The sequence below is a fragment of the Vanacampus margaritifer genome, chromosome 1, assembly GCF_051991255.1.
Source record: "Vanacampus margaritifer isolate UIUO_Vmar chromosome 1, RoL_Vmar_1.0, whole genome shotgun sequence".
Classification (NCBI taxonomy): domain Eukaryota; kingdom Metazoa; phylum Chordata; class Actinopteri; order Syngnathiformes; family Syngnathidae; genus Vanacampus; species Vanacampus margaritifer.
This window is the reverse complement of record NC_135432.1, coordinates 15690444-15717183: the sequence shown is the minus strand read 5'-3', so window position 1 is coordinate 15717183 and position 26740 is coordinate 15690444. Positions and strand designations below refer to the sequence as shown.

Sequence of the window (26740 nt, the reverse complement as noted above, 5' to 3'; positions counted from 1 at the left end):
ATGTCGCTTGGTGGGCGGAACCTTGCTGCTACAACTAGCCACTAGCCTTCTAGCTATCGATCGTCGGCGTTTAGCTCGACGTGCTCGCAATGACTGGATTGTTCCTTTCGGGTGTTTACCGCGAGCCGAGGCGACCAGAAATGGCTTTGTGGAAAACGCCGTAAAAGTAAGAGCTTCCTCGTTTGTTTGTATAAAATAGACCCAACGCTTGTTTGTCGGTCGTGGTTTAAAAATGGCTGAGACGAGGCTCCGTTTCCTCTAGTCTAGCTAGCAGAGGACTGAGGTCGATAGAATGGGAGCTTCTACCTTTTATTTTATCTAAATGTAGTCCCCCCCCCCCCCCCCCTCTCCGAATCAAATGCAGTTCTGTTGGATATAAAGACAATGAATATAAACGAATGAACATTTGCTCTCATTTCCGCTTTGATGCGACCGGTCTTGGTGACAGCTAAATTCACGGAGCCTTCTACAGACAGGAACATTTAGAACTGGCGGGGCGTCTTCATGTGTGTCTTCATTCAAATGTTTTGATTACTAATGGCTGGACAAACATTTGGGTGGAGTCTAATACTGCCTTTTTAATTTAAATCCCTGCGTTCTTCGCTCAGTGACAGGAGAGCTAAGCGCTGCCTTCACGATCCCACTAAGCCCGTTTATCAAAATAGGAAATACCAAATGCCATCCGGTCTTTTTTATTTTTAAGCAACGTTACATTTTTCATTACGTAAACTTTACACCCGTGGTACGTTAGTGTTATAAATGGGCTTTTGTTTGTAAATTAGACAGGCGTGAGGCGTTTGGTGGCCTCCCAACAGAAAAACACGAGATCGCAGCTGCGTGTACGTTGGATTTAATGCTAATTGGGGAATTCTCCACAGGCTCCTGAAAGCGTCCTGTTACGTAATAGATGGCAAGTGGGCGTGTTTCTGGGTGAGCATCATGGTTAATGCTAGTAGTTTACATGAAGTACCCTCCACACAAAGTGGACGTTTCCATAAGCGTTGCTCTCATTCTCAAAACATTCAGGTAGTTTGACAGACGGGACGAGCAGGGACCAAGTCGTCGCCTTTTTAACAAACGTGCTGGTAAGACGCCATTTCCCTCCGCACACTTAATTCAGCTTTGGATTCCAATCAAATGGATGCTAATGAGGACGTTTGGATTGTCGCCTGGTTGGGAACTCCGCTACGTGACAAAGAGCACGCCAACCGTTACCGCTGTATTAGTGAGCTAGGACGGCATCTGTAATATTTGGAGTCATGGGAGGGTAAAATGTGTCGTCGTGGTGCCACATTTGCTAAGCACAAGTTAAGTTAGCACGCGTGCATGCTGCCCTTGTGTTTACTACGTGGGGTGCTTAGCCCAGCCACGTGGTGCGTGGAGCTTGAGAACATGTGGCCACTGTAAACACTGCGTCCGTCCATCAATCTGACACGGGCTCGCTTACCAAATGTCTTATTTGTGGGTGGGGGGGCATCAACGCGTTAGAACACTTATTTCTACCTAAAAGAATAATCGAACCTCGATTTTCTATTTTAGATTTATTTTAACCGTCTGCTTTTGTACATCATCTCTCACGGATCTCTGGATTAGTTTCACCTGTGGAAAGCAAAAGCTGTATCAAAAATATGACCTTTTAGTTTTGCAAAAAATAGCAGGCAATTTTATTAGCATATTAGTTTTAAATATGTTTTTTAATTCAGCTAATAGTGTTTTTATTCTTGTTCTATGGAAAAGTTGTCTGGCTCGTGTTTACCCCCCAAAAAATAAAACAAAAATACTTTTTTTACCCTAATTTCAGTTTTTTTTTTTTTTTTTTACCCTCATCGCTTTTGGAAAACCAAATGACAGTGACATTATTCAAAACGCATTTTGCGTCACTCCCTTTTCTCTGACCTTCTTAATATATTTCCCGATTATAGAATACGCTTTAAGACACTTTCTCCAGCATTAACTTGACAACCTGCATGGCTCGACTGGTCAGTATGTCTGATGTCCAAGAGCAACGCCACACCCCCTTCGGCTCTCAAGCACTTTTCTCACGTAGAGTTGTGTAGGTTAGGCAAGACACCATCTGAAAAATGTAGGAACATTAGAACAGGCTGTCAGTAAGATGCAGTGATAACTGCAGCTTCAGTACTGAACTTGCTGTGCATTCCAAACCTAAAATATACATGATTGATTTTGTAAAGACATCATTTTTAACATCTCTAATTGGACGTCATTACACAATGTTTTGTTCTTGATTTAATTCTACTTGTCTTATCAATGTACATTTTAATTATTATGATTATTAGCAAGGTCTAGTTGTTGCAAGGTATACAACCCCCCCCCCTGCTAATATGTTCCTCCCTTCTTTGTGCCTGCAGCCACTGCGACAGTGACAGCACAAAATGAGGGAGGCTCTCTTTGTTGTGGAAGCCCACCTTACTTTAATTAATTGACCTGGTTTATTGACTAGACTAATCCAGTACTGTCTTATTTATCCAGTAGCATTATGGCAGCATCCCATCTGATACACGAGGTGAGGGATGTGATGCTCATCTGTGGTCCATCAAATGCCAAATGTTGCTTTTGAGAGCGTGCCAGCAGACAGATGACGAGTTGGCGAGTGCTGACGCATCGTGTTAATGATGTTATGATTCAAACCTAATAAGCCACCAGCAACTGCCAACATCGATAACGCTGGAGCTTGAGTTTTGTGTCTGGACAATGTGCTTTTTCATTTCCATTTGGGCGGCTTATCTGTCAAGTGAGATGAAGGAAAAAGCTAAAAGGTCGGAGTTCACATGAGCAGTTGACACAGCCTCAAGACTCACTCAAAACCTCACCTTCATCAAGCCACCACTCCTTTTGTCTTCCTCATCCTCCTCTCTTTGTCTCTCACACACACACACACACACACACACACACACTTGAGCGTCTCATTAATTGAACTCCCATCTGCTCCATATGTACTATCCCAATTAGAGGGATTGACCTTTCACCCCACCTGTCTAAATCTAATGAGAGAGGTGGGACTACATCTACACACCTGCGCACAGACACGACAGTGTAAGCTGTCCAGACTTTGAGCCTTTCTTGTTGTGTCTCCACAGGGTCTGAACTGGTTTGTCAGCCTTGTGCAGTTTTGTTTTTTTGTTTCCGCCCCTCAAGTGTCCTCTGGACCTCGGCTGGCCATGGTGATCTGAAGAAAGGGAGGTGCTGCGTCTGTGCGTGTTCACACGAAGGGACCCGGAGCGAAGAGGCGCTTTTCCGAGCTCGATTCCAACATGTCTCAAAACCGAGAATTGGTTATTTTTTACATTAGATATAAACTTTCCCAGAGAAACTACCCGCTCACCCACATTGGATTCAGACCGGCATCGAACAGGACTGACGGGGGGGAAGAAGCATCAGGCGATGAGCAGCGGCTACCGACGCCAGCCAACGGGACTACGAATGGCACCAGTCCCCCGGCGTCTCCACTACGGGGAGCGGCGAGCCTGGACGCAGTCAAGGAAGCCCTGCGGGACTCGGCCAACGAGTTTGAGGTGCGCTACTCCCACGCCTTCAGCGACCTGGACCAACAGCTGCACATCACGCCGGCCACCGCCTACCAAAGCTTTGAGAACGTTGTGGATGAGGTGTTCCGGGACGACGTCAACTGGGGCCGCATCGTGGGGCTCTTCGCGTTTGGCGGCGCGCTGTGCGTCGAGTGCATGGAGAAGGAGATGAGCTCTCTGGTGGACAGGATCATCGAGTGGATGACGGTCTACCTGGACAACCACCTTCAGCCCTGGATAGAGAGCCAAGGAGGATGGGTGAGTCTAAAACGCATGCACTTCCGTCACAGTGGTCCCATTTGGTTCGTCGCCGTTTAGCGTCCAAGTGGCGTAGGCGGGTCAATGCCAATAGCATAAGATCAAAGCGGCATGACTTAAACGAAGAATTCCTCAATGACCTACGTGCACTTACCATGGTTCTGCTGTAATCTGCTTGTTTTGACCTGTTGGATTTTAGCCGTCAAAATAGTAACATGAAATCCATGCCGCGCTGAGCACATCACCTCTTTGAATACGTAGTGATAAATACCGTAGTTTTGATAGCAAAAATTTCATTTCGGAAAATGACCCAAAAAATGTGATCAAACACCTTTCTCTCTGATGCAGATGATAGTTTGCCAATATGTCAAATTGCCGCTGTATGATGCTAACTAACTACTGCCAAGGAGGACTTACTGCGTCAGATTTTTTGCCTTTTTTTAAATTTATCAGTGGCTGGTATCGGCATCCTCCATGATTACTTGATACCTTAAATAAATACCTGCCATTGGTACTGCATAAATCCCTAATTTAGATTTTTTTTTTTAACCAGAGCCAGCTTCATGATTTAAAATGTTTTTTTTTTTTTTTTTTTTACCAGAGCCAGCTTCATAATTTACGAATTGTTTGTAGCAAGCAATGCCTGTTTAAATGAGTATGTAGCTGTAGACTGTACACTTTGAGTACGGCAAGCTTAGAGGGATGCTGGCGGAAGCAGCTCCAAAAACCAAAAGGTGAATTCACACTACATTAAACAGTGGCGTCTTTGTCCAAAACAAAAAGCTTGTATTTGGAGAGAAAGAAGCTATCATCACAAGCTTTCACTTAAGCAGCTGACAGTCAGGGCAAGCGGAAGGATCCTACAAAGCTACACAGGCAGCAGGAGGAAACATATGGCAAATCACGCAAGAATTCAAAGAGGGGTTAGAAAAAAATGTAGCAAGTCTGACTAGTGTGAATTATTTTGTGACTGACGAGCAGTGTAGGGAACATTACCTTACAGAAGTAATTAGTTATAGTTACTTGCGCAAAATAAGTAATTTCTTCATAATAAAGGTAACTTATCTGGCAAAGTAACTATTTTCACTACTTTTAATATTTTTTATTATAGATATTTATATTATATTTATTTAGCAGGTAATGGCCACGTAAGTTTTTATTACGCTTAAACTGACAATGCGAGGTTTATCCTGGTTTGTGTGTACAAACATACTGGCTCCGATTGGCTGCTGGGACTGCCAATCATGTAGATTGCCGCCTGCTGATGACGCGCTAAAGTATCGAAGGAAGAATGTTTTGTGGCTTTGGGAATCGGATTATGGTTAATGGGAAAACATGGAAATATTTAAATAAATAAAAAAAACTGTTAAACTCGATTATGCCATGTTAGTTGCATGTTGTGTTTTGCTGAGACTCATTTCCGAGTGTTTCTAAGGAATGGGGGACATTAGCGAGAGACCTGTTGCTCATACTTGATCTTTGCCATATTGTTGTTGTCCCCTTGGCGTGACAATGGCTTAGCCTTTTCTGTTCTAAAATAAAGCTGAGACAACCAAGTAACGTATTACGTTCAACTTTTTTTGAGAGACGCTACAATACATTAAATCTTGACTTACGCGGAAGGGATGTAACACAGAGTACATCCGTCGTCTTTGAGTTAGAAACATTATTAACATGTACATTTAAAGCAATCATTAAAAATATAACTTTAAGTTTTTTATATGCAGACAAATGATCGAGAAACGGGGAAAAAAAAGTTCAATGTTGTTCAATTGGAGTTGTAATGAGACGCCATCGGAAGGCCGAATCTTGCAGACCGATCATATCTAACTCACGTGATCTCACAACACAACGCAACAGAGCTGTCCTCAATCAGCAGACTTTCTTTTGTAGTCCACCCAGAAACTAATAAATCAATTGTTACGCCAACGCATTTCACTTACAGTAGCGATAACTATATTATATTTCGAATACGTTAATAAAAACAAAAAATTTAGTTACCGAATGTCAACAACAACTTCTGTCAACACAAAAATGATTGATGCTTTCGCCATACTATAGCTTGAATTGAGTTTTTAAGTTAACTTTTTTTTTTTTTTGTTTGTCGTGTATCAACTGGTGTCTGTGTTTGAATTCTTTCAATACTTAATGAGTGGAATGTTGCTGATAAGAAGTCCTGCCAACATTTCTACTGTTCGGTAGCAAATGTGATTGTGACACGACATGCGGGTGGGTCGGGGGGCTGGGTGTCCCGAGAGTGGCACGGGAGACTTGAGATTTGATCGAATGGTGTCAACACAGGCATAGATTGAGCCCAAACAATGGTTAAATCACTGATTTTGTAGTCAGCACCTGGCTCAGCTAATTGATCAACAACGAGATTGTCAATGAGCTTCAATGGATGCAGGAGGTTAACGGCCAACATCGGGCTTTGGAACCGCCAGCCCTGAGTTGTCTCATCACAGGGTGGGGATGATTCCAGGCTATCACAGATAGTCCTTTGTTTCACTGCGGCCACTCGATTGGTTCTTGGCCATGTTTCTTTTTTTTTTTTTGTTCTTGCACTGTGTCGATTTTTCCTCCCCTGCCCGGCCTCCCCTCTAGTAAGCGCTTGTTCATGGCAGCTGCCTGCACATGAAAGCTATGTTTTTCTCGCAACGGGTTGGCTAGAACCAGGCCGTCCCAGTACAGTCTGACCCGCGTGTGTGTGCGCGTGCGCTGCAGGACCGTTAAGGTCAGCTCTTCCTTTGTGCCAGCCATTTGATGGTATGAAGGAGAACGGAGGCCAAGGGGAGGGGCTGTTGTTTATGTCCACTCTGTATAGCGGCAGGTCAAAGGCCGACGCTATGGCAACCGCCATCCCAGTGGCTGCACAGCGCACCTAGAAGGAAATCTCACTGGGCAGGCCACAGCTTTTGTCCGTTTGGACTGCCAGACGCTCATTTAAAGAGATGGAGGGTACAACTATAGGAGCAGGTGTCTGCATTTAATGCGTTGCGTAATTTTTCTGCACTGCCATTTTGTAAAAATGTCATGTTTATCCATTTCATTAATCAATCATCAAAATAACAAGACATTAGGGGTGTTAGGAAAAAACTGTTCGGCACTATATCGCGATATTACAGCGTGCAATTCTCGAATCGATTCAATATGTGGCCGAATCGATTTTTAAACATCAATTTTTTATGGAAATATTCAACAAAACGTCTTACTTAGGGTTAGGATTCACACAATAAGCATGGATGAATGTTATATTAATGGAACATTAAGCCTTAATATTTAATTTCAGTGCTGTTCAAACATGAAACAGACTGCAACCTGCTCAGTTATAAGCCTGAAGTTTCAGATAAATAAATACATTTTCATTTTCATACAAATCTTACAGTGTACATGTACAAGTTAGTATTTTCTAAATCTGAGTTAAAAAAAATCGCAATAGTCAATTTATACATTCGTATCGGTATTGAATCGTGACATATGAATCGAATCGCCAGGTAGTAGGCGATTCACACCCCTACAAGATATAAAATAATTATTATTTGCAGCCTTACACTACAACTAGTGACTCCTCGGCCCTGGATCTTGGAGCTTTCTGTGTCCTGTCTCAAATGCTGCTCTAAGTGTGAAGAAAACATGTAAAAACACAATTAACACTTTAAGAAATTATTCATGTCATTAGCCTATTTTTTACTGGTGAACACATTTAGTTCAGTCAATACATACTTTGTCACGCTTGTCATGCGCTCCCATCTATGATGCGCGTGAGCAACTCGCACATCGTCACCGTCTTATAATAATGGCCTCTCTTTTTTTCTAAATGAATAATTTCATTTCAGGGTGAATGATCCTGTTTAACTAAGTGGCTGGTTTTAGCAGAGGTAGCCGAGGAGATGTGTAAGGCAAAAAAAAAGAACCATTTTCATTTACCCATTATTTTTAAGATGATATAAACGCACCCCAACACACTTATCCTTGTGGCGTGCGAGTCATCAAGTGGTAACGGCAGCCTGTTTGCGTGTCAGCGTAACCTGGGCTTGGAGAAGTGAATGAATGGCGTGTAAAAAGTTGAATGGCTCAGCGTCTACGCTTTCATTTCTCCCGGCGGTGGACAACTTGGCCTGGAGCACATGATGCCACTTCCTCCGAACCCCCCCCCAACCCCATCTCTCCTTCGATGACTTTTTATTGCACTGCAAAGAGAGCATGCGGGTTGGACCCATATTGGTTATTCATGAGCACACTCCAGCCACAAGGACAGCACAGATGGAAACTTGAGTCTGTGTGTTTTACCACCAGAGTATTGTCGGTTGTCGCATCCTTCCATTGTTCATATTTTAACTCGTCTTCTCACTTCTTCTTTTCTGCGGTCTCGACTGCTCAAAGTCAAAAGCCCCTAGATTCCCCGAAAGGCACCCGTTGCAAAACCCACGCGAGACACTCTCTCGCTCGTTTTTTTTTTTTGGTAGCTCTTGCAACCTGCTTTCTTTTCCCCTGCCACCTCCTCGCAGGGATATGCCGCCGGCAGATGTTGGATTATCGCCGTGAGGCAGGTGTGCCCTCACCAATGCTAGCTGATGAAATATTTGTATATTCTGCGCCAGCTAAGTCACTTCTTTCACTCACTTTCTCAATCACTTTTAAATGAAGAATTTGGGTGCGTAGTAATTATAAAATGACGGCACATTTAGGCTCCGCAATTTTATGCTCAGTGTCTAATCAAGATTTCAGTAGGACAGGTTATTTCCCCGCACCATTTGTGTGCATGTAAGCTACGTTTGGACAGAATATATATATATAGTAAAGTTGGAAATCTTTTATTTATTTATTTTTACCTTGGTGCATGGTGCCGGTGACTCCTTAGTTGAATTTCTCAAATTAAGCTTGTATCACCAAAAAGGTACTTAATCCTTTAACCTGCTATTAAAATGTCCTAAAAAAAATGGAACTCCATAGATATCATTGCGAAAATCTTTGCCCAGCATTTTTTGTATTTGTTTTACGTTTTAACATTACAGAAATCAGAATAAGCGTAACTGACAAGAAGCATTTTTCCTCTCTTGTAAAATACAATTATGGACAATGCTAACAGTAAGGGGGTTAGGGGGAAGTCATTTTGCCAAAGTGGCCCATTTCAATATGTATGACATTGTCAATATGATCTGACAAATGATGTACGAGGTACTAAATTGCTAAGTGCAGAGAATGCTTATTCCGATTATTTTATGTAATGATGCAAGGCTCCCGGTGCCTCACAGGTTAGCACGTCCGCCTCTCGTGAGATCGAGTCCGGGCTTCGGCCTACCTGGGTGGAGTTTGCGTGTCCTCCCCGTGCTTGCGTGGGTTTCCTCCGGGTACTCCAGTTTCCTCCCACATTCCAAAGACATGCGTGGCAGGTCCAAATTGTCCATAGGTGTGATTGTGAGTGTGGATGGTTGTTTGTCTATGTGTCCTGCGATTGGCTGGCAACCAGTTCAGGGTGTACCCCGCCTATTGCCCGAAGACAGCTGGGATAGGCTCCAGCGACCCTTGTGAGGACAAGCGGTTAAGAAAGTGGATGGACCCAAGGCTCCAAATAAGCGGGTTTGCATTGTTTTTTGCATCTCAAATAAACTAAATGCAAAACTCTGAGCAAAGCTGCTAAATGTTGCGGAAATCACTGAATGCTAACTCGTTACCCATAACATGTCATGATTGTATTTTTTATTTTTATTTTTTAAATCCCTCTGCTTCCTCCTTGCATGACTGTGGAGGTGGACAGTGCAGTAGCCCTGGTGGGTTGCTCAAAAACGTTGGCCCATGACAATTTGGACAAAAAAGTGAGTTATGTAATTTAGGCCAGAGGTCCCCAACCCTGGTCCTCAGGGACCGGTATCCAGCCTGTTGTCCATGCCTCCCACAGCCAACACAGGTGATTCATATATCAGCTAATCAGCAATCTCTGGAGAAGGCTGATAACGATCTCCACCTGTGTTGGCTGTGGGAGATATGGAAAACAGGCTGGATACCGGTCCCTGAGGACCAGGGTTGGGGACCTCTGATTTAGGCCACTTTGTCCTGCTTTTGAAATCAGTGAGTTTTATTTGACACAATTTTTACTAGAACACTCGAAAGTTGAGATGTTTGATAGTTGTAGCCCTGCATTCATCCTCCCTGTTATGTATAGTTGTTTTTATATTTTAATAAAGCCCTTGCTTCATTCAGGTCGCTGGAATGAACATGCAAAAAATCCGCACCACAAAATTACTACATTCAATTGCTTCTCAAAGGAAGTCATTGATTAGCGAAATTGGTCCTCAAAGAAGAAGCAGTTATTTCAAACCATGTGAGGCGGGGGAGGGGGGGGGGTGTATCATGGATAAACGTACTGGAGTGCATTCAAAATCAATTAACAGTTGCGAACTGACCTGACTCAGTTGGAATGCGCCTTTAGTTCACGAGACTTGATGTCTTCGGAACATTCAGATTGCAAGACTTCTCTTGAATCGCAATAAGATGTAGCCAATGAGGCTTCATAAAATGGTGGCCTACATGACGTCAGAACGCAGTGCTTTTTTTTTGGATAGAGCAAGAAAAGGTAAAAGACAAAAAAATTTTGCAATCTAGACTTTAAATTTGAAGTTCATGTGGGAGTCGTTCACCCACGCCCTGATCCCACGGTAAAAAAATTATTTTGAGGACAAAGGTTCCGTCAACTTGGGATCCAGCCCTAAGTGCTCACATAGGTGGCAGAGGTGACGGGTCCCGCAGTGCAGAGCACACCTCGCTGTCATTAATACTGCCAGCCAAGCCTCGCAAACGATCCCCGCTGGAGCTTATTTTGGAAGCCGCGCCGGAGGAGATGCTGAGATAGCGCCATATTAGCGGCTCCTGATGGGAGATAAATATGCTCGGCCAGAGCCGCGACCAAGCAGAGTGCTGGAGTAAAAGGCCATATATTGCCAGATAATAGACAGACTGGGGAGGAAGCGGCAGTGCCATCGACCTTAATAACACTGTTACCAGTCGAGGAGGTGATTGCAGTGATTACTCTGTGGAGACAGAGCTGCCTCGGGGTCAGGGTACGGCCTTATTACCAATTAGGGAAGAATAATATCTTAACTTGCTATAGAGGGAAACATTTTATCCCTCCTCCTCCTCCTCCGGCAGACATAAAAGTCTCTTTGGTCTGGAGAAGCTTGACTGCAGCTGGGTGTGGATATAATGCATGGTGAAAAAACCTGGAAAAGGAAATAAGGCCATTAGTCCAGTTGTTCTACTCCACTAACTAGGTAAAAGGCATTTAGGTTGCAGTTAAATTGCTTCTTCTCTTACCACCAAATTTAATTAGCATTTTAAAAGCAGATGAATGCGTAGATTCTTCTTGATGGTGTTTTTGTGGTACAAAACCATGGAAATGCATCTTAGTCCTCTGTGCCCATGATTTTCAGGATTTCGGGATGTAATGTTGGTGCCACATTATTGATAGCTGAACAAGAGCTAGCTAGCTTTCAAGCAGGTTTATATTTAGCTGGCCTGGGATACGGTTTCGAACTCAAAACCTTTGTCTGATTTGTTTCTCCAATACGGCAGCTAGGGATCATTGCAACGTTTTATTTTATTTTTCAAAATTAATGAATTATGCTTTTAAAGAATAAAGAAAATGTATTCTACCAAATTTACCAAGGGCTGAGTCAACATGGCATTATCATATTTAACGTCACTTGCCCTGAATCCAGATCATGTCCAGACACCGGATGCTGATTCTTTTCCAGTTCAACACTCGCTCCTCACCATGATGATCCTCATCTTCATTATTTTCCTGACTTTTTTTTCTTCTTTACCATGGCTTGGCTTAGACTACGCCCAGTTATTTAGACATCTTAATAAAACCTTAACCATGTTTTTGCCCCCTGGTAGTTGGCTGGTTGAGAGTTTTTGATTAGAAATACTTGCAGAGCCTGCATTTTATATGTAAATATCGCTGACAATCGGGTAAATTTAATCATGGCAGCCATTATCGTGATCATGGATTAAATTATTTTGTGCAAACTTAATAGCAGGGGCCAAGTAGAGATGTTGTGATTTATTGTTTCCTACAATTTGCATAGATTCAGGAAAACACAATACCTGGAAAATGGAGCCACATTCCTATTGGTTGTTCATGACAGCAAAATGGCTTTTAACATAATGTTAAGCAGTAATTAATGCGGTGGTTTTCGATTAGGATCAGTTCTGTTCAACTTCAGTTATCTGTGGACTTCACTAAACATGCATGGGAAATGTTTAGTATCAGTAGTTACAAATGTTAAGGAGTTGAAGTTTAGTACGTACTTAATTGATCACACAGGACATTAAACAAATCCAGAGCCACACAAATGAACAATGGAGGACAAACCGGCATTTGCTGTTCTTTGGTCACTTTCATATGGGAATAATATATGAATGTCTACCAATCAATGCATCAGTCCAGCGTGTTTTGGCCTTGAGGTGACCCAAGTGGAGATAACCGTATCGAAGATGACTGGATGGTCATGGTTAGAAGCGATTCCTCATTTCGATAAATGGGGCTCTAAATCTTAGCACCCTAAAAAGGTTCTGCTATTATCTTTGCCCCGCCAGCCTTCACCCCCACACCCCCCACCCCTCTCCCCCCTGTAATTAACATAGAGGTGGTTAGATCCACAGTCATCCGTCAGACTGCCTGCCATAGAAGAGAGGGAAATCTCACCCTTGGGACCCATCCTGCCCGCCTCCTCCTCCGCTCCCCATCCTTTATCTTCCATACATCTCTCTTGCATCTCCTTGCTGTGCTTCCGATCGATTTTTCTCGTTTATTTTTCAGTCGGAGTCTCCCTTGCCGTGCCCCGCTCGATACATCGTTTCCCCTCAGTCCTTACGGGTTTCTCATCTTCCTTTACATCGGCCTGTCATCTATTGTAATTGTGGCGGATAAACCAACGGCAAATATCTGCCGTCCCTCCCAAAGTATTTGACAGTTCAGAGCTCACGGACATTTTCTGTAAGTGTGCGTTCAAGGCAGTCTTTACCATATCGAGCACAGTTACTGTGTTTTAAGCACAGACGCTGTTATCTCATGTGTGTCAACTTGTTATTATATTGTGATGTATTGTGGAGGGGAGGGCACAGCGCCATGTTGGACCGATGACTATTTTTAAACAAAGGACCAGGAGCCAACCTCACTCGCATGGATAAAAAAAAAAGTACTTGTGCTGTAGTCTTGTCTTTTTGCTTAAATCAACCATTATCACGCTTCTGACAGTCTATGTACATAAAACACGGCAAGACGACGCTCCAGCAAAAAGCCTTCTTTGCATCCGATCAATGGCAGCCACTTTGGTTTGTCGTTGTGGGCGGCTCGATGCTGATCTGAATGCGCTCATATGCATGCATATCTATTGTTTCCATATGCAGTCGGGGAGTGTGTGTGTCTCTCGATGTGGGTGGGTGGGCTCATTTTTTAACATCGGTAATAGACTGCTTTCGGAGTGTGCGTGTCTTTGTGTGTGTGACAATGACAGCGAACAGATTGTACGTCTGAGTCGCCCGCAGCTCTGAAATGAAAACATCAGGGATGTGATTTGCGAGTGCTGGTATGCAAGTAGGTGCGCACATGCCTTTTTGCTTTTGATTTGTTTAGCCACCTTCAGATGACATCAACACTTAGTAATGCAACCTGTACAGCAAATCACCTTCACACACGTAATAGTTTCATATTAAGTGGTAATAAAGATGCTTTCGTGACAGCTGTTATTACACAGTTTCATATATAGATGCTAGTTGATTTAGTTTTGATAAGCGGAAATTACAGTAGATTTACTTAACATTTACTTAGTGGTTCAGTCAGGGCATCAATATTGTACCTTCAAAAGTAGTATCAGAGCCATAACAGATTCTGGGATGGCACTAGGGCTTTTATATTGCATCGGTTAATTGAGTAATCGGCTAAAATTTGATTTTGCATTAGTGTATTAAAAATCATTTCCCCTCATTTACTGTTTATTAACCAACCAAACTAACAATGAATGAATATCACATGTGAGGAGTTGTACTCTCCAACCTTTTTGAAACCAAGTTACTAGTTCAGTCATGGTTTTCATACGTCTTATTTTTATTAAACGGCTGCTTTCATGAAGGACTACAGACATAAGAAAATTATTAGGCTGAAATCAGGATATGGACAATTTCAGCATAAACTTCAAATTATCCTTAGGATGCCATTTTGCTGTGTGATTGATAACACAGATGCCGGAGCTTACATTACGCTTCTGACAATTTTGCACAATCTTTTAAGAGTTTACATATTGCTGTCATAAGTACGAGGCGGTCCATATGCTCTCGTTATGCTTATGTATGCAGCGCAGACCTCCAGATGTATAACAGATTGGCGTCGTCTTCTCTGTCTAGACTGGCGGTGCTATCAATGAAGTGTTGCCAGTCCAGTAGCATGGAGACTTTCCCCGCATTAGCAAATCCCACACATGCATAGCCACCCACCATGAAAGGCATGTAGTAGTAGCCCTGTGCGGCCAAAGGCGAGAAACAGTGGCGGAGATAGAGTGCAGGTGACTAAGCTGGATGAGGTTGTAGCTAGTAGGTCACTAGGTGACATTATGGTGCACTGTGACTTTTATGAAACCAAGGGAAGACTGGTTTTGGTGTGCTGCTCCACTTCTCTTAGGCTTAGTGGTAAAATCAGGTCACGAGCAAACACCCCCACCCCCCACTCAACTTCCTCCTTCCCTCCATTTTTTATTTTTTTTTTACCTCTCTGCTGTACCGCTACGGGTAACCCGTTCTTTCTCATTTCACCCAAATTAAAAACCGCTAACCCTATTGTCTCTCTTCCCTGCACCCCTCTCATTTCATTCCACTCTCTTCCTCTCTCTTCCGCTCTCATATCTGTGATCAGATTATAAGACATATCACGGGATTAGTGTGGCTCGTGGCGTGTATAAAGATGGAGAGCAGTGGGCCGGATGGAGAGGGTTGATGAGGCTTTCATGCAAATGCACGATGCCCGTTTTATGAAGACTAAATGATGATAGAGCGTAGAGGCCACGGTGCCTGTGTTCATCCCAGACTCGGTTCAGCCTTGGGGCGCTCCAAGCAATAACGATATTGTCAGCGCCTCTGCAATAAGAGAGCAGATAATAAAACAATTTGTGCCTAACACAAAGATGATATTTTGCTCCTAAAGTCATTCTTCTTTCATGTCTTAACGAAGTGTGTAAATTGGGCTGGTCCTGATCAGATTGACAGGAAAATGAGCTCTTCAGTGCTGTGCATCCGAGGTTGTTTTGCTAGTGTGCGTTGGGATTCTAATGTAGTGCAGACTTGTCAGCTAGGGACAACAAGGTTGGACTTTATGTTGTCTTGGCAGTTTGAATGGGAAGAGGTTTGGTTCCGAGAGCCTCAGCAGGCGTTGCGGGACTATACCTGACTTTTAACTTTTGTTTGGACAAGGCAGTTGGTTTAAAAGGGGAAAAAAGAAATAGTGCTCAGTAAAGAAACTTTAAAATGCGTCATTGAAATATGGTTTCTTTGAATTAAAAAAACTAAACGCATTTGCTGCCTTCTCAATTAGTGTCCTTCTCGTTGGCTTTCTTATGGTCTCCAACATTATACACTTAGTTGCAGTTAGTGAATAAAACAACGTGGAATCTTTGTATACAATCATTGATTCTGCTAAAGATCAATTCTGCTCCGGGGCTGGATTTTGTCATTTATAGTAATTTCACGTTAATTCCATCAGACAGTGAGCATTAGCCTAGCAACCATAAATTAGCAGGCCGCCATTCCTCAAACAGGGAAAATGGTGCATGCTTATTAGACCCCGCAGCCTTTATGTTAGTTATTGTTTGGCAAAAAATGAGAGTCATAGGAGGTATATCACAGAGAACACTTGATTGAACATGTTTCTTAAAACTATGGGAGGCTTGGAGGGTATAAACAAAGTGCCAAAACCCCTCAAGTCCAGCACACCACACGTGTAGGTCTTTAGTTCCATGAGGGAATTAGGTCAAATCCACCACATTATTACATCAATTTGTAACATTAGACAGTAAATATCATATAACACTTTTTCACAACCCCTAGGTACCAGGTCAACATTTATACTATATGATTACTTTTTGCTTTTCCCCTAAACCTATGTATAATAGCCCTCCTCCTTTTGATTGTGGATTATTTTTTTTTTGGTTTGTTTCCCAAAAAATAAATAAAAATACAATATAGTTATTGCTCATGTGGTGGGTAATGGTTCAGCGTTCTCCCGGAGTGAGTTTATGTCCTGTTATGTACTCTCCGATACTTGAGCACACTTTCTGACGTAGGTGCGTATGTCTGTTGTGTAAATTTTGTGTGTGTGTTGACAGAATGGGGTTTTGCGGAGCGAGATCCCCCAGAGTGGGAACAGATTGGTGTCTGAGCCTTCATGTCCTGACTCATTAATCTTGTCTTTAATTCATGGCCTCGCTGTCGTGCAACACACGTGTATGTCTATATAGTGTATATATATATATATATATATATATATATATATATATATATACACGCGCACACACACACAGCGAGCGTTGGTTCCAAGGTCCTAAAGCAGAGGAAAGCGTACATAGAGGCTCATTTGGCACAAATGACGCATTGTCATTTTAAGGAGGTTGAATATTTTAATGTCCTCGTTTGTTCTTGCTTCCTCACTACTTATTGGAAACAATCCATCACACTTGAACCGCGCGCTCACGCCTCCTGCTGGCATTCATCTTGTGCACCAAGTGCCAAGAATGTAAAATTAAAAGAGTACAAAAAAAATGATTTGATGAATGATAGAGAGCCACCAAGCTGGTTAACATGCTGCAGGAATTGTCAACTAGGAAGTTCTGCCAACTGGCGAGGATGCCACAGAGGAGGATTATCACTTTATCTTAAAAATTCCTTTACTTGACCCTGGACCGCCTTCCTTGTTTGCCTTCCCCGTTGATATTCAAGTGGACACCATGATTTTATCAAGGCTGTTTTATCCTTGTTGCTAAACTATGTATAGTACTGTGACGTCTGGCGATTACACAGAAAGTTTTATCTGGGTTTGGTCTGAGTCTATGTTGGGCAAACTCCTCAATGGTCTTGTGCTTTGAAGATGCAGTATTATACATCACGTTGAACTGTTTGTGTTTAACTCTTTGACTGCCAGACGTTTTCAGAAACGGGTTGTCCCGTGCCAGCCGATTTTAAGCATTTTGACTGATCTTTCAAGGTCCATAGAAAATTATGTGTTTGGACTATGGAAATACACATACTACCAAATGAAAGATTGGACTCTCATCTTTAATCAGAAAAAAAAGTTTGTTTCTACCTTATTCCGTTCTTCAGTAATCAACAACAGAAAATGGTTAGTTTCACCTCTGTTTTGAAACAAACGTCTTTTAACGTCTTTGGCACTCCATAGGATTTTACTAAACGTTATTTAACGTTTTTGGCAGTCAAAGAGTTAAATCTAATTTCTGTAAATGCTAGAATAATATGCCTAGTTTCTGTATTGCAGATTTCACTTATTGTGGGGGTGTTCTGTCCCCGCGATAGAGAGGGATTTTTTGTCGTAGACTGGTGCGGTAACTTTCCATATCATGACATTCAACTGAATTGACCACTGGTGAACTCCAGTTAATATGTTGAAAAGTGAAGTGCTGCAAATACTTTCCTGATTCGTTCTGCATTCCACATTTATGTTGCACACAGTGGGTGATGTTTCTGAGCCACTTGCGGACGTCATCCTGCCTTCTTTGCTCTTATACGAGGAAATCGGCTTAATGCTTCATTTACCAGATTGAACTGGGTTGTTTGTTTTTGTGCGCACAATCCCTTCCTTCCCTGGTCATATGCCATCTCTGGCGGATTTCCTCCTCAAATGTCAAAGCAATCGCAATGAAGAAGAACACAGGGAGGGACAGTTTGATGTCACAAGGTCCAAAACAATTCAACTTAGTGTTGAGTTTGTGGCAGGATTAATATTACCACTTTATCTTAATAACTTCTTTAAGAAGGGCTTCATCGTCGTCTCGTCTTGCTGCTCACCTCGCTGTCCGTTTCAGTTCTGTCTTGTCACAGTAATGGTGGAATGGATCTGACTTATCACAGGTAGATCCCACATTAAACACAGAACGCTGCTGTTCAAGTGCATAAATGATGTAACTACGCATCACGGCTTGACATCGCAAGCTGGCTGATGTTCTATAGCCACCGCGTGATTGGCGGCGCATGGCTGTGAAGTGCGCATTGACACATACTAACGTCACATTACGGAAGTATTTAGTTTGGCACAAAGACAAGGCTCTCTTCTTCCTTGAATGGTTATGTGGGAAACACCGGGGCTGCCGCATTCACCACCTTCCGAGTCCCCGCATGTAGGGAGGTGATAAAAAGTGGGTGGGGGAAACGCCACAATAAAATTTTGCAGAGGCAAGAACTGGTTAAATCATGTGGTGTATTAAAGAAACACTTGTTATAATCAGTAAAGTGTTACACAAACATCAACATCCGCAAGGATGAGATAAAAATATTTTCATAATTCAAATGCAATAATTGTAAATATAAATGAAAAAAGATTCTGGATTGTCTTAAAGGGCAATAAGTCAGGTCTTTCATAAATGTAAGAAAATACTTTGAAATTCACGTGAACAGTAAATTTCAAGAAAATGGTTAATAATTACGAATCTATCGGGCTCAAAAAGGAAAATCAATTCTATATTGATTATTTGATCGTTTTGTTTTTTTTACCCAGCCCTAGTTTGAGGCACAAAATGCAAGACGAAACCGCTTATTTCAAGCCTTGAACTCTGATACTGTTATTGGAATACATTTCTTCTTTTGTTAAAAAAAATAGGACCTTGGAGAAAATTCTGTCTGTTAAATCGCCATCACAATATTGAGGAAATAAATCACAATTGTTTTTAAAAAAAAAACATGTCTGTTGAGAAAGACGCAGCGGGATATGGACGAGAATAGCAACGAAAAAAATGAGGATGTATTGAAAGACGTGGCTCGCTTCCATTTATTTGAATGTAACTGGCACTCCAGTATACAGTATTTTTTTTTTTTACCAGAAACAGAAAGGCACTATGAAATATACGTTACATTTCTATTCCTTGGCCGTGGGTGGTTGGTGTCTGTGTCCCATTCGTTTATAACACAAATTGTTTGTTTTTTTACCTGTGTGAAAGCTCCCATGCATTTTTGATTAGCTATCATTTGTGATGTCGCCATATCGTGCCACTGCAATTCAAATCTTGAATTGACGCAAAACCGGTGGCCTTAGACTCTGTTATTATCGTACGATGTGTTCAGGACTGTTTGTCAGTGTAAGCTGCAGGTCATATTTCATCACCAGATCACTCGGTCACTCTGTAAATAACCACATCTCATCAGTGCAAGTTTACGCCATAAACAAAAACACACGGTGTGTAACTTGTTGCACACTTTTACTCTCGGCTAAGGAATGAGTCGCTACCATGCATGCCCACGTCCAAAGTGTTGCAACCTCCAGGAAAGGTTGCTTAGAGACAGTCCTCAAATGTTCACTGGATCTTTTTGGGTCTCGGTAGCAGCTCGAGTTGAGCTGCTTAAGCTTCCAAACCAGTGCAGCATTTATCTAAACCAGTGATTCTCAACTCGTGCGTTGAGACTTAAAAGTGGGTCACTTACAGGTAGTAAAAATGTATACGGATTTCTCAGGTTACAACAAAATAGACATACGTTTCATCGTTACAGATGGCAATGCTAAGAATACATTTTATATTTCCAGGTTTTCATGTTCATTCAGCAGTTGTTTTTTTTTTAACTCATTCACTCTCAGCTATTTTCACTGAAGCAACCCCCTTCGCTCCCGGCTGTTTTACTGGATTGTGACCGACAGAATATTGTGTTCTATTGCTATAAAAACGTGGAACCGACAAAAAGAGATTAGTCTCTTCTTTCATCAGGAAAAATATATATACATAACATTTCTATCTGTTTCCGTTTTGAAGCAATTAGCATTAGAATATAGCTAAGTTTCATCATTATTCACAAATCTGTTTAAAACGGTGGGGAAAGGAGCTTTTTCTGTTCATGGACCTGGTTGATCTCTTATACTCTGCTGGCGGTTTTTTGGAGTAACTACCATTGCTCTACGCGTCCTCTTCAGGTCAGAGGCTGCATTAAAGCCTTCTGTATGCTCTAGCATAAAAAATTAAAAAAAAACATCAAGAAATACATACAGATACATTTTTGGGACCATGGCAATATTTAAAATAGAACGTTTGTATACGTTTTGGTAGCAAATGAGTTAATAAGGCGCTGCTCCGAAAAGCACTTTGAACATGTAGCCCAAGCTTGTGTAGCTGAAATGTGATACACATTATTTTGAATTAAAGTGGGTTGCAAACTTGGCTACAGTAAAAAAAATGCGGTTCCCCGTGTGGCAACAGTCGAGAATCAGTGGTCGAAACCATCTCTTTATGACTTTACTGATGCCGTAAGTCAAGTGATGTCTTTTTAATTTGAATGTCAGCTCCAGTTAGTCAAGGAAGTGGGCAAAAGAAGGCATCTCCCACATGACCCATTCATGCACTGAACAGAAACCCAGATAAGACCTTTTACAAGTGAGGCATCTGGAATTTAAAAAGTGCTTTTAAGTTTGTATGGGAGGTATGTGAACACTGAAAATTGACTCTGACTTAGCACAGAAGAATGCTCTTTTCAGAGTCATGTATTTGTTACTCAATGAGCAAGTTCCTACGCAACACAAACCTATCTTATTGATCTATGACAATTGTGTCCATTTGAATGTTTGTCATTTTCTCTTCTCACCAACATATGAAAGTGTGTGTGTGCGTAAAGAACAGCTTTTGTCAACATTGTGTTAAAAATGAATACTTTACGCTTGGTCATACGGAACTGCCTGGAGCTTTCTCTGCAGCGCTCGTTTCATAGTCTAATGCCAAGTAAGAATTGTTTTGTCAAATAGTCCGTCTGACTAGTGTAACATGGATGGAACCTCTTTGGATAAGAGTAAGGGCTTGATCAAAGACAATAGCAAAATTTGTTTCAGCCAGTCAGATGAGAGAAGTATGTGTGATTTCAACATGGGCCAAAAATGTCTTTATTCCATTTTGATTACTTTATTTTTTTAACTCATGAATTCAGTGTCAGGCAAAAGATACGAAATGGTTTCATTTCGGCTGACCTTAATCTTGGGGATTTATAGTACATAACAAAGCACAAAATAGGCTGCCCGGTGGGATTATACCATGGTTATATATCAAGATGCATTTCTAGTGTATGGTTTATGTATACATGCCCGATTAATCATCCCAGTTATTGATATTTGTATGGACATATAGAGCTTTGATTGTTCTTCTCAGCTACTGTTAGTGATCAATTTTTTTTTCCTGTATTTTTTTCACTCTGAGAAAAAAAAAACGTAACTTGTGTGTTGGATTGTTGTAGCTTGTTATGGTGCAACACAGGAGCAACCAACCAGTCAGAGGTGATGAATAAGAAGCTCCTGCTAATGATTGTTAAAACGCTCCCTTCTCCACATGCAGGGTTTGGACCATTTGTCAGCCACACTAATCAGCTGCTTTCTAGTTGCTGTGGCGACCAACTGCATGATCTCTCTTTTTCTCTCTCGCACCTTTTGCTTCCTTGAGCTAATCTCTGGCCCCCACTCTTCTACCCGTAGTCTTTGTCTTCTTTTTTTTCTTTTTCAATCAACTTTAGAAGCGGAAATTTTCAAAATTGGAAGGGGCTTCCCTTGTGGCGGCAGAGCAGGGAGACAGAAAAAGGTGCAGTTTTGTGAGATTGAAGCAAAGACTGGCTTTACCTGCTAGGTTGGGACCTGGGGGTGGGTGTTGACCAGATCTTGAAAGTGCGATGAATAGGATCTGATCTGATGGGCGTTGAGCAGACAGTAAAACATGTTTAAATGTAAATGATGTAAATGGTATTGTATGCATCTGGATGGCGGGGTTTAGCATTTCTGTCATTTGAGTCACATATAACCACGCCTTTCATACTTTACACCTCAGTATGTGCAATCACTCATGAATGCTTGGATAGATAAGCTTGCGAAACAAAGCAACAGTGGACAATATAACGATGACGAAACGTGAATTTGAGTGGTTGCTCACTGAGAGCATTTTTAGAATATAAAACCTTCAAATACTATTGCTAACAGTGCTCTTAAATTAGCATTGTACATGCTCCATACAGTATTATTGTGAGTATTCTCATGCATCCAAGTCTTTGTATTCTCAGGGCATGAATGAATGAAACTCTTCTAGTTGAGCCACACCTGTAGTGTTTACTGGCTTAATCATCGGTCATGGTTGTTGGCCCTTTGCACTACTTTACATGCTACTATACCTACTTGTCACTAGTATACGTTTGATTTCCAAATGAAGTGAATTGAGTGTTTTAGTACATATTTAAAGGACAATTACTGCGGCCAATAGATGCTCATTCAAAACATGGTGTTAAATTCCCATTAGTTGTATAATATACTTTGATCAACGTGGAGTATCTTGTTAAATTACATTTCAACTAACTAAGGAATTGCATTTGCTTTGCCTGCCCAAGGGCTCCCCCTACAGCACGAGTTTATTGTATTTTGATAAGACACTGAAATGAAGTGTGGCCTGCAATTTGGCAACCGCGATTCACATAATCACTGATTGACTCCATATATTTAAATGTTTTTGCCGCCATCAGCAACAGAACCAAAGTACCGAAAATTGGTCCTGTTTAGTACCGGTATCCAGATTTGGAACCAAACCGGTTCAAATGCAAAAGCTGCCCATCCCTACTTGTGAGTGAATGAAGCACATGTTTTTTTCGTCATGGTCCAATAAAGGTTGCAAAGATGTTCACAAACCGCTTTTCTTGACATTTAAATTCCGCCCCTAATCACAATCCTCCGTCCCCCGCCACCTCCACCCCCGGTTGACGAGTTACTGCCGCTGTCAACAAATCTTCACGGACATAATTTTGGTCCAAGTGTGTCCATGCTTCTCACCTTCTTTACCTTTTTGACCTGGTTTTACAAACCTTTGAATTTGTAATCTACAAATAATATTGTCATGGGTCGCATTTCGTCAGTAGAATGCAGTGTGAAAGCAGCTCACTATTTGCATCTCTGGTCACTTCCACATGATCAATACGACTTGTGCACTTTGACATGCCCTAACTTGTCCCGAGAACGGTGTCAGTCATTACTCACCCTCATCACAAGGCGCTTGTCCGCTACACCCACATTGCTCACATTGTTTCTGACCGATTATGCAGGTATTTTAAGGCCGTCCATGTTTATTTAGAATAATGAAACACCGTGTTCCAAGAGTGTAACATAAGCATGACTCATTCAAGCATTCGTCAATCCCTCGTGTCGGCTTCCGTCGGCTTTAGTGCATTAAAGCTACCTGCTGTGTGTCCTGTCACACTCGTTTAGTCATCTGTGCCAGAAGTCATAGTGGTGTGGCGGTGGGTTCAGTTAGGGTTTATGTTTATCTGGAGGCTGACTCTTTATCTCAGTTGTGCACCACAATCAAGGCCTGTGGAGGAATTCAAGGTGAGAGTGAAAGAAGACAAAACTTGGCAGCCTCCCCGCATTCCAAATACAAATGACCGGTCTTTGCTTCTGCTCAAAGCCTGTCCTTGGAAGGTTGGAATGGAAGGCCGCCACTTCCTTCTGCCCTCACATATTCAAGACTAGTTAGATAAAGCAGAACCTCCCAAGTCGAAATGATTTCATTTCAAATGAACTGTTCCCATAGGAAATAATACAGTGAATTAATTTGTTCCCGGTTTAACTGGCGCCATCATAAATCAATTAATTGTACGGGTAAATCACATTTTCACTTGGATTGTCTTGAGTTGTGTAATTGATTTAATAATAATAATAATAATACTAAACTGTCCACTCCTTTGACTTCAGAAATCTTCATCTACGAAACCTAGCCCGTGGGCCACAAAATGCCCAACGTGGTAAAGGGTCAATGTTTGTTGCCTTGATTGAACTTTGTATGTAATGAAACTTGCTAAACATTGACAGATAATGGACAGAAGACTTAAGTACACCCACAGTATCCAACATCAGGGCAAGAACTCATTTTCTCTCAAATATGCAAAATGACTTCACTTTTTTGTGTTATTGTCTTCATTGATTGCATTGGTGTAAAACTACGACATTATACAGCGTACTTTTCCTAATATTGTGATCACTTCATTTTAAGTACATGAGGGAAAACGCTACTCCTTTTGTCATTTAACATGCCAGTAAACATGTGCTGAAATCCGAAACAAAATTTTGCATCTTTTTTATCTACCTACATAACACAGGCCCAAAAGTAAAAGGTGTATTTGTTTATCTTTTTCTGCAGCGGCTTTAAGCTCAATTGATGCCAGAATAAACATTCTGTTATTTGGCCACAGCAGTATTTTTTTTTTTTTTGTACAGTGAACACGTCAAGACCAAATGCTTAGATGAAAGTAAATGTATACAAGTGTCATGACGACTGCTGTTCACGCAGTCACTTTATTTATACGCACACACAGGATTGAGGTCATTGCGTCGGCTTATCTTCCGCCAGCATGTCGACACGCAGCGAAATTCTTAGAAAACTTTGCAAGATTTGTTCACAAGTTCCTGCCAGTACGATAACATTGCATGATGCGCTAAAACCTCTTGTCTCTATGCACCATGTAGTTGTCACTGTGCACACTTGTTGCTATTGAATTTAATTTTCGTTCTGTCATGTGACCTCTTAAACTAACCGTAAATCTTTTTGCTCTTACGTATGTGAGAACTCCTGTTGGAAATTTGCCAATAAATAAATATTGTAAATAGTGTGCCCCCAGAAGATACTTGAACACTGGTGGGGAAGAAAACAAGTGTGATTGCAACATTCCAAGTGGCCACTTGTGAAATTATGATGGAAAATAAAGGCAGTGCAGGTCAAGATTTTATCAGGTAACCCAACCCCCAAAAGGAGAATGTTGTGTCTGGGTGTCCTACGTAAATGGTGTAAATATTGTAATGATTGAACCTGATGAACATTGATGTTGTCAAAGTGCATTGGGGTCTCTCACTTTGACTCAATCACCAGACACACTAGTCTCAGTTTAACTTCCTTCGAGTCATATCCTATGTTTCCAGAAACAACCATCAGCACCTCCGCAGTGGTTTCACGCTTTGTCTCATCAGACTGCAGTTTCCAAAGACCAAAATGTTCCTCTTGCTCTTTGGTTTGCCCCTCAACCCAGAATTAGTCATAAGCACATTTTTGTCTGACTAATTGAGAATGACTGGCAATTTTTTTTGAAGGCACATGGGGGGCGGGGGGGGGAGTGCTGCAAGGACAACACGGGCATCATCAGCAGTCTGAGTCAGTCGGCTGTCCTTTGTAAACTCCACAGACGCCCCCTACTGGTGACAATTCCCAGCTGCACGATGTTGGTGGTTTTCATTTCCAGGAAATGATTTCAGTGGGCGGTGGTTACGCGGGGCTTGAGCTGGGAAAGAATGTCAACATCTCGCATGGATCTGCTACATTATTACTGTGATGAGAGTGACGGCTCTTTTCTTGTATCGTTACCACGCACGGTCGTGATCAAGTATCTAAAAGGTGTTGTTACCACGCACGGTCGTGATCAAGGTGGCCTTATACGGACTTACTTTACTTTAGTGGCCAGTGTGTGTTGCCATGGTGACGGTAGGCTCCCGACATGATGTATGAAGCCAACCTGACTAAAACGGTCACAATTAAAATGTAAGATTAAGGATTAAGTGTTACCTGGTTACACAGTCCCAATTTTTGTTGCATTGAAATGAGGCAAAATCTTAAGTAATTTCAGGCCCTTTCACATGATTTAATTGCGCCCTCTGCTGGTTGCCTGGTGGTGATGTACAACCCTAACGTCAGGTTGCCCTGTGGTTGGTTGCCATTGAGAAACCCTGTTAATGTGTGAACTTGACTCAACATGTATACAGCATTACACGAGTCAAATAGTGTAAATTTCGAAGTATAAACACTCAATCAGTGACGTACTATTTCGAGTAGCATACTATAGCGTAGGGAGGGGTAAACAAACTATAATGCTCAGTGGCCACGTTTGATTAAAAAAGAAAGAAAAAAAGGACATGCAGATAGGACAGGTCACTTGTAAAAAGAAAACAAATGTTACATTTAAAGTAAATCATTAACACTTAAAAAAAAAAACTCGCTAAAGTTAAAAAAAAAAAATCTAAATGTTAAAAGCTACACGTATGCAACAAATATTATACAACTATTGATGATGTGCTTTTTTTTTTGCTAGATACTTTGTAGTACACTATACTATAATTCTGTACAGGAAGTCTAAAGTCAACTATATGCATCGTTTGTTAAACTCTAGTGGGTCACATATTGAAGTGGCGAGCCGGATTGAGCTCCTTGCTCTATTTTAAGATGTTCTTTAAATGTGTTGCAATTGTACATGATCAACCAAACAACCGTTCCCATTAGCATTAATTGTGGTTCTGTTTTGATTTCCAGGAGCGTTTTGCTGAGATCTTCGGCCACGACGCGGCAGCGGAGGTTCGCCGGTCCCAGGAGAGTTTCAAGAAGTGGCTTCTGGCCGGGATGACCTTGGTGACCGGGGTGGTGGTGGGCTCCCTCATCGCCCAGAAGCGCCTGTGATGCCCTCATTTTCTTACACACGCACACACTTAACACGCTTACACGAAAGAACACAACGGAAGTAGAATGGAAGGTTCCGTTTGATGGCTCCTGCCATCACATGTCGGACTCAGAATTGACTTCGTTGTTTTGGGACTGTGAGAAACAAGCGGAAGGAGGGTCTTTGTGTTCATGTTACCCCCTCTCCTCCCTTCCGCTAACCTTAGCATAAACACAAAGATGCTATCATGT

The 26740-nt window shown here is 41.8% G+C and overlaps 1 protein-coding gene across 1 annotated transcript; it reads left to right on the top strand.

The window, feature by feature from the left end:
• Positions 1-26737, top strand: bcl2l1 (BCL2 like 1). The gene is made up of 3 exons (XM_077576441.1): positions 1-166; positions 3099-3803; positions 26366-26737. The coding sequence occupies exons 2-3, from the start codon at positions 3273-3275 to the stop codon at positions 26507-26509; spliced, it is 675 nt and encodes a 224-aa protein (XP_077432567.1). The 5' UTR covers positions 1-166; positions 3099-3272; the 3' UTR covers positions 26510-26737.
• Positions 26738-26740: the final 3 nt, after the last annotated feature.